This window comes from Rhopalosiphum maidis, chromosome 2 (assembly GCF_003676215.2).
Source record: "Rhopalosiphum maidis isolate BTI-1 chromosome 2, ASM367621v3, whole genome shotgun sequence".
In the NCBI taxonomy this organism is placed as follows: Eukaryota; Metazoa; Arthropoda; class Insecta; order Hemiptera; family Aphididae; genus Rhopalosiphum; species Rhopalosiphum maidis.
The window spans coordinates 25,126,569-25,139,360 of NC_040878.1; the positions used below are offsets into that span (position 1 = coordinate 25,126,569).

A 12,792-nucleotide genomic window follows, 5' to 3' on the forward strand; every position below is an offset into this window, starting at 1 on the left:
TTAGTTTAATTCAGATGAAAATAATTTTCATTCTGTCGACTGAAAATCAAATATTGCCGTTAGTGCATTTTGAGGTTTCCCAGGTGGAGGCATTAGAGTATAGAATAGATGAAAAATGAAAATACCATCAGCTATAATATTATGGATGTGTCATATGTGATATATTATTATTTATTATTTATTCTGTGGTTACTACTTTAATTTCACTGTTTACCATTGAAAAAAAAGCGAGCCCACCCCGGCACCCCCAGAGAAATTGTTTGGATTCAACACTGTTTAGTGTTTACAGGTCTATCGTTTATACTCCATAGTATGGTATATTGCTCAGTGAGGTATTAATGTCTTCTTAAGATATATCTGTAATATGGCCGTGGTTCCGACTGTTCTGTTTCCGTCATAGATAATACAATTATAATAAAGATTCTTTCATTATCTATGGTTTCCGCCCCTTAACAGATGTTCCTCCCATTTGATCATACTTATCACTTTATCAGCTTTAATTTTTATCAGGTGAAGAACTGATCCCGTCTGCAATCTAGACCACTTTAGCTTGTAAATAATTATTATTAAACTAGGGCTCTATATATAGAGAGAGAGAGCCTTAATTAAACTATAATTAATAAGTTCTGCTTTAGTAATCTAGAGGTCTACATCATAGATTAAAGATTAAACTACGCTCTAGTGCTCACTGTTCACTGCAGTTAACTCCCAACAAGCAACAATTCGCTAATTGTCTGTTAATTATTTTTTTCGTTCTTCTTTTTTCCAATTAATAATAAACTCGTAAGTCGTAACCTAAAAGGTTTAGTTTAAAATTTGTGTTACCCAAGCTATGTGATTGCTACAATGGGCTGTGTTTACAGCAGCAGAAAAACTTTACCACCTTTTTTCTTCAAAGTAAGTACAGAAAAATAAATTTTTAATAATTATTTACGGATTTAAAATATAAATTTCTAACCTAACCTAATGATTACAGGTTATAAATATAGATGACAATGGTAAAGAGAAATACCATGGACAAATGGAAGTTGCCACTTGCAATCTGATATTGCATAAAAGTGGTGAACCGCCTATTATTTGGCCTTTAAGCACAATTAGACGCTATGGTTATGAAGATTTCATGTTTTGCTTTGAAGCTGGTCGCTCATCTCCTTTTGGCCAAGGCATATTTGCATTCAGAAGTAAAGACGCAAAAAATATTTTTAATGCTGTCAAAGAAAAATTACAGGTATAATTTAAAAGTATTTAGTATAATTTTAATTAGGTTACATAAACTATTACTGATTTACATTTTAACAATCAAAAAAAAAAAAAATTAAGAAAAAATACATTTAAGTGCACTGAGTAAATATAAATAATTTATAAAAAAACCGAATGAAATAAACATAAATTAGATTTGTATAAGGTTGATAGATTTTAATTTGTTATGACTTGTGATTAATAAGTTGATGTATTATATAAATTAATGTATTTAATATAAAAGTGAATAATGAGGTTAAAGGGTTTAGACAAAAATTTAAGTTTAAGATTTAAAAATCTATTAAATGGCACTGCTCATTACATTAGCACAATGTCTTAGAAATCAAAATGTACATATGTTATATCAATCTGTTTCTTTAAATTAAGTAAAAGTTATGTATTTTAGATTGACAGTGGAGCAGATATAGTTAAAGATATTGCTTCTGAAGTACGTAATTATTCCGGTCAATCATGTACAAGTACACATACTATTGAAAAAGTTTATGATGAATTTAGTTTCAATGGGCTTAGATTTAATAGTGAGTCAAACAACATCATCCAACCTCCAGATCTCATGCTGGACCCGGACACTGCATTTTTACCAAGAAGTTCTTACATGAACATGCTGAATGACAATGAAGAAGATGACAATGATTTATTTAATGATCCTTTTGAGTTACCTAAAGATACTCCCACTTATACTGAAGTTGAAATAGCTGTTTGCACACCCAAACGGAAGAGTGAATCATTGCCTACTTCCCCTACAGATATACCGAGTTATACAGCAATAGATTTCAATCAAACAATGCATTTAAGTCAGAAAATGCTTAGGGGTAATGATGATGCTGGAATTAGGAAAACTAGACATGATTCTACAATGAGCAATCCTTAATATTATTAGAATCAACACAATTTGGAGACCAATTATAAATATATCCAACCAGATTTGTGACACCAGAATATTTATGATAATCTTTAATTTTTGTTGTTTGTTTAAGTATAGTTCTTGATTCGTGTTAAATTATTTTTCTTCCTGCTTATTTTGGAGAGATATATCTAGAACAAAATTAGTATTTAGTTTTGTTAAGATAAATAAAGATTAGATATATTTAAAGGTTATTTTAAAACCATAAGGAATACAATAATTCCTAACAACATTATCAGTTGTTAATATTTACAAATATATTTATTTAATAATCATGCCAAAGCTAATGTGATGTGTTTTCAACACAGATCTTTTTTTAGGTTACTCATATTTATATATATATTGTTAAACACTCAGAATAATTACTGTTATGTTATTATAGTAGTCTAAGATCTGTTCATTGTAACCTGATTTGCCAAATAATTTGTACAAATTTTAACATTATGTCTTATACAATTATTTTGTGCCATACGCATTCCTTAAGGTTGTTCAGACTGAATAATTTTCTTTGTTAAAACATTGTTTATTATTAGTATTTTTACCAATACAATATATATTATATTACAATAAAATTTTAAAATCAAAAACGTATAATATTTTATACTAAATAAAATGGGTAGGTTAACCTAAATAACCAATTTAATTTGTAATAAGAAAACAATTTGAATAGTTCAAATACATCAAATAATAATTTATAAAAAATGTAGGTTTTAAAATACACAATTAATACCATAGAATTATTGTTATCACATATTCACATGATATAATTAAGAGATTGATTGTGTAATTAAAAAAAAAAAACTTGATTTGGTAGATTAGTCATTTCTCATGATTAAATACCATATAATAATAATAATAATATATTAGTTGTTATTGATTATTATAGATGTATAAGAGATGATTATAAAATATTATAATTAGGAACTATGATTGTATTATAAATTTATAACTCATAGTAATCAGTACTTGTAGTTCATATTTGTTAAAAGTATTTATTTTTTAATTTTTTATAAATCAAATATTTATAATCCACACATATATATATATTTGACATGTTAACTTGTTTTTTTAAATTTATAAATAATTGGTATTCTTATCAATTGTGTAGACTTTAATTAGTCAATGGAACTAATGCACTGCTATACTTATAGTTACTAATCTCTTGTAAATATTATTACAAGGACAATTAAATAAATTGTTTGTCTGTGAACCATAATCATTTTTGTTTCACAGAATTTAAACCATTTAATTTTTTTTTTATTGGACTAAATAATTACCATATTAAAACAATAAAACTTTATAAATTATAAATCCTGATCGTTTTTTTCCTATTTCATTCTCATTAGAAACCTTCTGTACAATTTTAATCAATGGCAAATTTATATCTAATTATAGTCTGATCAAAAAATTATTATTAAACAGTAAATATTCAAGATTTGGATTATAATTTAGTTTAATTGTCATTTTTAATTGAAAATTGAATAATTCATGTTTATTATATCTATTTATGGTTCTAGTAAATTTTGTTTTGACCATAAATGGTCTTACAGTAGGCTGACACGGAGTTATTGCAAAACTATTTCAGCAAAGTATTATAAAATAAATTTAACAAAATAGTAGTAAACTCATACACTGACTTTGGTTACATTGCATGATAACTTACTCAATTATTTTGTTGAGAATATGCAACCTAGTGTTATGGCTTCTTACTTTTGGTTTCAACTTGTCATTTGATTTATTTATCAGTTAGTTCTAGAATCAAGGGCACTGGTTTAAATTTATTTACATTATATTGCAGTCAATGTACAGATTTCAATTATCTTTTCAACAAATCAACTGAATACTGTTTTTATTCTTATTAAAAAATAATACCATCTATTGAAATGTTGTTTTGAATTTATTTTACAATCACAACAATGCAATGTATTTTTTTTTTATACTTCATTCAACCTTAATACACAGAATGTATTGCAATTAATATACAAAAAATATAAATTGAAACAAACAATTATTTCAAGTATAATAATTAAAAATTTTATTAATTTCGAATTCTATAAATGTTTGAAAAAATTGCACAAAAAAAAAATAATTTATAAGTACAAAGTTGTATGATATAATCACAGTTGTAACTAAATTTTGTTGTGACAATTGTTCATAATCTAATGTATAAAATAAAATAAAATTTCAAATTGAATAGAATCTAATTATTTTTTAAGGCTATCGCCTAGTCGGTTATAAAATAAATAAAATATTAGTTGAACACACACAATACCATGGTATGTCGTTACATTCTGATGCATTGTAGTTAATTAGCATAATTAATCACAGTAGCATTCTATATAAAATATAAAATTGACAAAATATAAATCTAGGTTCTTACATACACGTTCGTTTTAAACAAAGTACTTTTACATAGATTAATCTACTTTATACAAAATAACATAAATTAATAATTTATCTTTAATACATCAGTCTTGATTATTTTCTATATTAAATTAAATATGGTACACATATATTTATAGCTTATGGCACTGTATTGGTAGCCATAGCGACTGGCCACATCATTGGACCTTTGGATATCAATTTTGACATTGCATTTTTAATTGCAACGAAATGTCTTTTAAATTCTAAACCACAACCCCTTGAAAGTCTGAAGTCCATGAGTGTCTGATGGTTCATTGGAATCACATTTGATTTAAACACTAAACGCTGATCAGCAGTGGTGATTGTAACCTAGAGTTAAATGACATACTTTATTTCTATAAATTTCAAAATCTATTTTAATAGGTATAACTTACCAAACCAGATGTATTGATTTTACACGTATAACCTAAATCATCGAGAAACTGTGATAAAGTAGCCAATGCTTCGTCAGATGATAAACAAACGATAAATCTCGTCATTCTTTTGACTAATTTCTGAATAGAATTCTAAACAATAACATTAAGAGTATGAACATTAATATAAATAATTTTTTTTTTGTATTTTAAATAATATAATTACGTTTAATGTAGTTGATACTGTTTGTGATGTCTGAATTTGCGATGACAGCAACAAATCTTCAACCTGAGTAGGCTGGGTAAATGAATGTATATCAGATTCATTAGGTGGAATGGATATAGAAAATGGAACAGCTGCAGGAGCAGGTTGAGAATAACAAGGACGAGCATCATCAAATCCTCTATCGGATAAAACAGAAATGCCCACTTTCTTGTTATCTAAATAAATATCACAGTATTGCATTACTATTAATAATATTGATGGATGTTTTTATTTTATTTAAAAATACTATTGAAAATAAATAATAATTATTCTAACACAGAGATAAGATACCTAGAGATTACTGATGTTTGTTTATATACTCAGAAATCACTTGGTACCTGAATGTGTATTAGATTCTGTTTTAAGATATTAACTTAGTAAAATAAAAATATACCGCTTGTTTTTGACTTAATGAACCAATGATGAGATTGAATTTTGGATATATCATATCTTTTAGATGGCGTGGGTATTAATATTTTTCTTACAAGTGACAATGCCAAGGTATCTAATTTGCACCATGGTGAATGATTAGCATAATCAGTAGTCTTCCATAATTTATAATCTTCATCATCAGCCGATGGCATTTCCCAAGGTAACTCTAAAATCATAATCAAACCAAGTTCATGATTTATTTTGATGTTACATTTTTAAGTGTATGCGCAATATTACATTAATTTAATTTAATTTTGGACAAATAACTAAAATATAAAGAATTCTATTACACTCATACCTAAATTTTAAATATATTTTTTTAATATTGTAATTGTAATAATTATTTTTATAAAAATAGATGAGTAGAATTTATATAATCATATTTCAAATTACAGCGTGCTCTAGATTAAGATGTAATACAAATAATTATACCTTGGGTTTTAAGTAATAACAGAGAATAACAACATTTTATAAATATTAAAATATTATATTTTAAGGATATTTTTTAATTCAGTATTTTGCAAACATACATTTGTGATATTATTTAATGTTTAAAAAAAAAAAAAAATGTAGAAACTAAATTTATAATATATATATATATATTTTAAAATCTCCTATTTTAATATGAGGTAAGGTAATCTGAGTGATTTATTGTTCTATGTAGAACACACTGTATTATTAATATTTTAATTAAAATTACTATTAAAAACAAAATAATTGTAGCATAAAGAATATTGATGCAGCATTAATTGCCAATAACTTTGGTACAGAAGCTTTAGGGCGTCTGTTTAAAATATACCTACAGCTAAAGTACCAAAGAGATCAACAATAACACATTAATGAAATACCATAGTTTAATAGTGAATATATTATAGAAGTATTTTATTATTGATAGGCAGTTTTTATTATTATTATTAGTAGTCTATTTAAAATAATTACCTCCAGCAAGCATAGAAACTAGTATAATACCACATGACCAAATATCAGAAGGTTCAGCTTGATAAGGCAACTCTGAAAGAACTTCAGGAGCTAAATAAGGCCGTGTTCCACATCTTTTTTCAAGTTTACGTCTCTATTTAAACAATATTAGTAGAATATGTTAAAATTATTTTAGTAGGTTTAACAAAATTTTTTTTTTTTATCATGAATGATTCTTTAAAAATGAAAATTAATTAATTAAATTGTTTTTCTAGAACATTTAACTATTGGTTCTATTAGATACATTATTAATAATAATTATTACTTACATATTTTACTTTTTTTTATTCATACATTAGTTAGTTATATAGCTAACTCACATTAAAAGAATCATACATAAAATAAATAATACCTACTTTTCCACCACATAAAAATAAAGTCGCTAATCCAAAATCACTTATTTTTAAATTCCCATGTTCATCCAATAATAAATTTTCTGGTTTCAAATCTCTATGAGCAATACCATTATTATGTAAATATTCCTAGAAAATGTTATACATAGTATTAATATATTTTGATAAAATTTTGTTATAAAAATAGGAAACATACAACTCCATCAAGTAACTCTTTAAAAAACTTCTTAGCTTCTGAGTGAGGCATTCCAATGTCTGGTTCTATGTTACAAACAATAATTATTACCTAAAATAAAAAAGGTAAATACTAATTAACTTACCAATTCGATCAAACAGTTCACCGCCTGATGCATATTCTAAGAATATATAATAATTATCTTTGCTATGACGATGTCCAAAATATTTTATAATACTTGAATGCTTCAATCGGGAATGTATAGCTGCTTCTTTTTTTACCATCATTAATGCATCAGGAAAATTCTTTAAATCAATTATTTTCATAGCTACAGTGCCATTAGTATTTTGGTTTATCAACAGTTTTACTCTAAAAGATATGCATACAATAATTAGGTATAATAAATTTAATTTATGTAGTAATATACCTAATAAAAAAACCAGAAATTATCTTATTAAATATGGAGAGAAGTAGAAGTGAAAAATATTGTATCATAATATATTTAGTTTACTTCTCATCTATTTATATTTATAAAATACCAAGAAATAATACTCCACTTCAAAAAACACAGAATTGGGAATCTTATACAATTTTAATCCAGGTAAAGCCAAAAATAAGCAAATACATATTTATTAAAATTGGAAAAACTAGAACCAAAATAAAAGAAAAACTAAGCATAAAGTGCCAGTCTTATTGTAAGATATACTTATTTTTACTAAAATCAATAAAATTTCACTACCCTATTCGAATTAAAATACATCAATGAATCACTGTATTTTAATACAAGACAAACAATACTTTTAATTTTAATACATGTTTTTGATATAGTATAATATAATCAGAACATACTCGCCAAATGTTCCTTCGCCTAACGTTTGAGCGATTTTCCATCCTTCAACAAATTCAGAACTCATTTGTAATTTTGAGTAAATCTTCGAATTACTTTATTGTCTGGAAAATAAATAATAATGTATAATAGTATCTAATATAGTAATATCTTAAATGTCCTGCTTTGAAAAAAGTCACAACTTAAAACATTATATTGGTAGGTATACCATACACTGATATTCACATACATTTTATACTGTAAACGTACACTGTTTTTTACAGTATAAAATATGTATTACTTTTTTAGTCCAGGGATAAAAATGATACACACAAGTGTTTCGCATTGAGTAAAAAAAATTATGGTCACATTAACATATACAAGAAACATGATAAGTATGGTATGGTAAGTAAATATGATTTTTACAAGAAAAAATAATGAAAAATCATTATGATTTTTGTTTATATAATAATACATTTGAATTTTGAATAATAATGGTATTACTCACTACTTGGATTGATTATCCCAATTATAGTGGATTCTTGGTGAACGACGCGTTAACGTGGTTTAGACAATGTCACTCAATAACCGAAATCTAAAATGTAGTGTTGTAGTTTAAAAAAAAAATTTAAACAGTGGTCGGTAACAACTAATTACTATTAAGGTAATAACTAAATACTATAATAAGTAAATACTAAATAGTGAATACTGTTGTCTGTTACTGCAAATTCCGTTAACGTTAATCCATTTGTTTTTTAAAAGTTTAATTTTTGAGGTTAGTTTCGTCGTTTTGTCATTCTTACAATCGAAAATTATAAACTATCGATATACGATAATCCAAAGACTTTGTAAGTAGTCCAAAGATTCAAGCACTGAATAGATATTATATATATTTTTATATATCTGTGGATGGTTCAAATCATAGACCTTAATATGGGGCTTCATTATTTGTCCCGCAAAATATCTGTACCACACGTGGAAAAAGTAGTTTGTGGAACAAATAGTAATCGGAAAAAATATTTTGCGGAACAAATAATGAAGCCCCGGCTTGTACTATGGTTCAAATTAGTGGTGGACATATCCGGATTTCACGGATTATTCAACTTAATTTTGTTGTCGAATGACTCCACAGATACATAAAAGTATCTATAATAGTATATATAATAGACCACGGGCATATTAACATTCCGCACATCAAATAAAACCATTGACTTTATATACTTTTAAGTCAATGAATAGAACTCGTAGGGAAATACGACATTCTCATTGGTCTGAAATGTTTAGCGCCGAATTCATATTCAAACTATGATGTATCCAGATTTGTACTTGAAATTTCTATAAAGAGTAATGGTTACTGAAATGTTCAGTCTGAAAATTGTTGTCTTTATGTTTTTTAGATTTTAAACAGTTTTATAATGAAAAACATATGAGTAATCTTTATTACATATTCAAAAATTCTAAATAAAAAGAAAAGTTCTTATGAATTTTAAAGGAATTCACGTTTTTGTTTGTTTTTAACCGATTAATATGTATTGGGAATTTTCAAGTTTGACTTCTCCAAAGTACAAGCTATATCCAAATTGGATATCTAAAACCACATATAATTAATTTTTATAAAAAACGTGTTGCAACGGTAATGGGATTGACGGTAACAATAAACGAGTAAAGCACCATACGAATTGTACCTACTTAATATGGTGCACATCGACGACTGTAAAAAACTGTTTTACGGTTTTGTAAGTAATTAGATCGCGATCACGAAAAACAAGCAGTGAGCGTTGGTCGGCAATAATCATTAATCAGAAACCCTAAGTATTAAAACTGTGCGGTACAGCGTTTATCGGTGTGTGGCGACGCCTAAACAGTTGTACCTATATATTGTTTGTAATTAGTTTTGCCATTGGATATCTATATGTTACGGGCAAAGTATACAATTTGGGCGTTTTATACAATGCCCGATCATTTTATACCATGCTCGGACATTGTATATAATGGCCTTCGTATATTGGGCAATATAGATAATATAATATTTAAAAGAAAAGTATTGCTAAAATATAATGAATACTATATATTTATACTATAATATTTTTTATTTTTACATCACTTATTTTCACAAGTACTGAAGTACTACTTCCGTGGTATTTTGATGTGCATAGTCGCATAATCATTCTTTGCAAATCATAAATTGGTTTCTACTGTATAAAGTTGAAAGACGACCTTCCTTAGTCCCGATTTCATACATCAGAGCCAGATTAAACAATGATTATTATTTGTAGATTTGGATTTTTCATTTGTTCTTATCGGTTTTCTTACAATGGGGCAATCCACATATTAACTGGACGTCGCACATATATGATTATAATGTTTATTGTAAATCGTAACACCATAATCGATAAGATCTTTTACCTATACGGGTTAATTCCCGTAAAATTAACTTTTTAGTAACTGCAAAGCGTTTGTATAGTACAGTTCAATTGCGTATTAACTTATAATAAATTCAAATATAGACAAATTTAATGCCGATTTAAATAATTTATTAAACAAAAAAGATTTAAATAATTCATTTTTGACAAAGTTAAAATACAATCAATTAATTTCACATATAGTTCAATTAAAAAAAATTTAAAAAAAAGGAACCTAACGACTCCAAACTTTTAAAAAAATACGACGTGTTAAAAGTTTCCGATGTTAATAAGTTAATTGTACCAGTATCTGAAAATAATGAAATCAAATATTATGTTCATAATGAAGAATTGTTTAATATTATAAATGAAGTTCATTTATCGATTGGTCACGGTGGTCGAAATAGAATGGAGCACGAGGTAAATAGTAAATATAAAACTGTTACTAGAGATATAATTATGTTATATTTAAATAATTGCGAATCATATCAAAAAAAAGTAAGCACAGCTAAGAAATAGTTAGTGGTACAGCCAATTCTATCTTCTAAGATGAATTCTCGTTGTCAGATAGACTTTATAGATATGCAAGCACAATCGGATGGCGAGTATAAATTTATATTGGTTTATCAAGATCACCTCACAAAATATGTATTACTTCGACCATTAAAATACAGACGCGCTGAAGAAGTTGCTTACATATTATTAGATATTTTCACATTTGGAGCACCGTCAATTTTACAATCAGATAATGGTCGAGAATTTGCAAATCAGGTTGTAACTTAAATATGTGCAATGTGGCCAGAACTTAGTTCATAGTAAACCTCGCCACTCACAGAGCCAAGGTTTAGTCGAACGAGCTAACCAGGACATTGAAAATATCCTTGCTACTTGGTTAAAAGATAACCATACTAAGAAATGGAGTGAGGGAATAAAATATGTCCAGTTTATGAAAAACCGTTCATTGCATCCCGGAATAAAATGTTCACCTTACGAGGCTATATTTGGTAAAAAGCTAAAATTGGATTAAAAAGTACACTCCTGCCAATAAATATAATAAATAATTTAAGAACTGAAGAAGACTTCGAAACAGCTTTGAATTCTATTTCCACTACATCGAACAGTAATATGACGGCATCGAAAATAAAGAAGGTACCTGCCTAAAAAATAATAATAAATTTTGTATTTTAATTTTAGATTTTTATTTCATCTTGTTTTTCGTCGAGAAATAATTATAAAACTAAAATTACTGTACGTATTTGTTTTATTTTAGGTATACCTTTAAGAATAAAATCTATTCGTGACAATAGAACTGAATCGTTTAAAAATTTAAAAGTTCAAGTTATTAAAATGAAGCACGTTTCTGAGAATCGATTCCGTTCCGGTGAAATACGCCAGTCAGTGACGGTTAAGATTCAGACGTCAATAGGGCCCGTAGTGATTTTAGAAACATTATTGTAGTTATTCTTTCGGGTGACTACAAACATTTTACTTGTATTATTAAAATTCCAGATAAAATAATAAAATAAATTTATCATATATTTGCAGTTAACAATAATATGTACGAAATTGGGACTAAGGAAGGTTGTCTTTCGACTTTATACAGTAGAAACCAATTTGTGATTTACAAAGAAAGATTTCTGTAAGTCGATGATGTACCACAAACTAAAATTTCACTCCGTAAGATAGCACGGAAATGTTCTAATTTGGGTGGTCAGGGCTACGACATGTACGTGTGTACAAAAATGTAAAACACGGAAGTGCAAGTATAAAGCAGCTGAGCGGCTATGCAAATCAAAATGCTTGGCCGGGGGCCTAGACTCCGGGAAGGTAAAAGCCGCTAGGCAGCTATATAAATATTATAAAATTAAGTAATAACTCATATTTTAGTGTTTAAGTTTGATTATTTATTTATATTCTATTTAATTATTAGGAATTATTGTTTAGAATGCCTATTTATATATACATCATACATGCCTTCACCTTGCAATATATTTTGAAATAGCAACCAAACGCTTATTATTAAAAGCATGATAATAGCCGGATAATATTGATAATAATGACGATTGACAGGAATTTTACGATTTACGATAAGAATTATTTTCAATCATATACATTAAACATATTTAGAAGTAGGTTGTGTATTGACTACGGGCATAATCAAACATAATATTTCCAAATTCTTGATATTTCAATTTTTATAATAAAATGTAGAGTTTTTAATAATTTTATTCTGTATTACTGTAATATATGTATGACATTATTAAACCTTTTAGTAAAAAAAGACAAATGGGGGGGATCTATCCCCTCATACCCCCCCGTAAATACGAAACTGGAGTGATGTATACTATAGGTAGTAGTTACTAAATAAATATAATACAGTTGGTTTATAACCCATTATTTATATAGCAAACCAAGATAAA

The 12,792-nt window shown here is 26.9% G+C and overlaps 2 protein-coding genes and 1 pseudogene across 2 annotated transcripts; 2 read left to right on the top strand and 1 right to left on the bottom strand.

Annotated features, from left to right (window-relative positions):
* The first annotated feature begins 524 nt into the window (after nucleotides 1-524).
* On the top strand, nucleotides 525-2,722 carry LOC113553720 (docking protein 1-like). Its single transcript, XM_026957204.1, has 3 exons — nucleotides 525-897; nucleotides 977-1,228; nucleotides 1,646-2,722. The coding sequence occupies exons 1-3, from the start codon at nucleotides 847-849 to the stop codon at nucleotides 2,129-2,131; spliced, it is 789 nt and encodes a 262-aa protein (XP_026813005.1). The 5' UTR covers nucleotides 525-846; the 3' UTR covers nucleotides 2,132-2,722.
* Nucleotides 2,723-4,266: 1,544 nt separating this feature from the next.
* LOC113552906 (serine/threonine-protein kinase grp) lies at nucleotides 4,267-8,708 on the bottom strand. Its single transcript, XM_026955921.1, has 10 exons — nucleotides 8,479-8,708; nucleotides 7,994-8,095; nucleotides 7,290-7,513; nucleotides 7,166-7,230; nucleotides 6,973-7,098; nucleotides 6,578-6,710; nucleotides 5,601-5,804; nucleotides 5,168-5,382; nucleotides 4,963-5,094; nucleotides 4,267-4,897 (listed from the first exon to the last, which is right to left on the bottom strand). Exons 2-10 carry the CDS (start codon nucleotides 8,056-8,058, stop codon nucleotides 4,688-4,690), a joined length of 1,374 nt encoding a protein of 457 aa, XP_026811722.1. The 5' UTR covers nucleotides 8,059-8,095; nucleotides 8,479-8,708; the 3' UTR covers nucleotides 4,267-4,687.
* A 2,123-nt stretch (nucleotides 8,709-10,831) lies between these two features.
* Nucleotides 10,832-12,078, top strand: LOC113552399 (annotated as a pseudogene).
* Nucleotides 12,079-12,792: the final 714 nt, after the last annotated feature.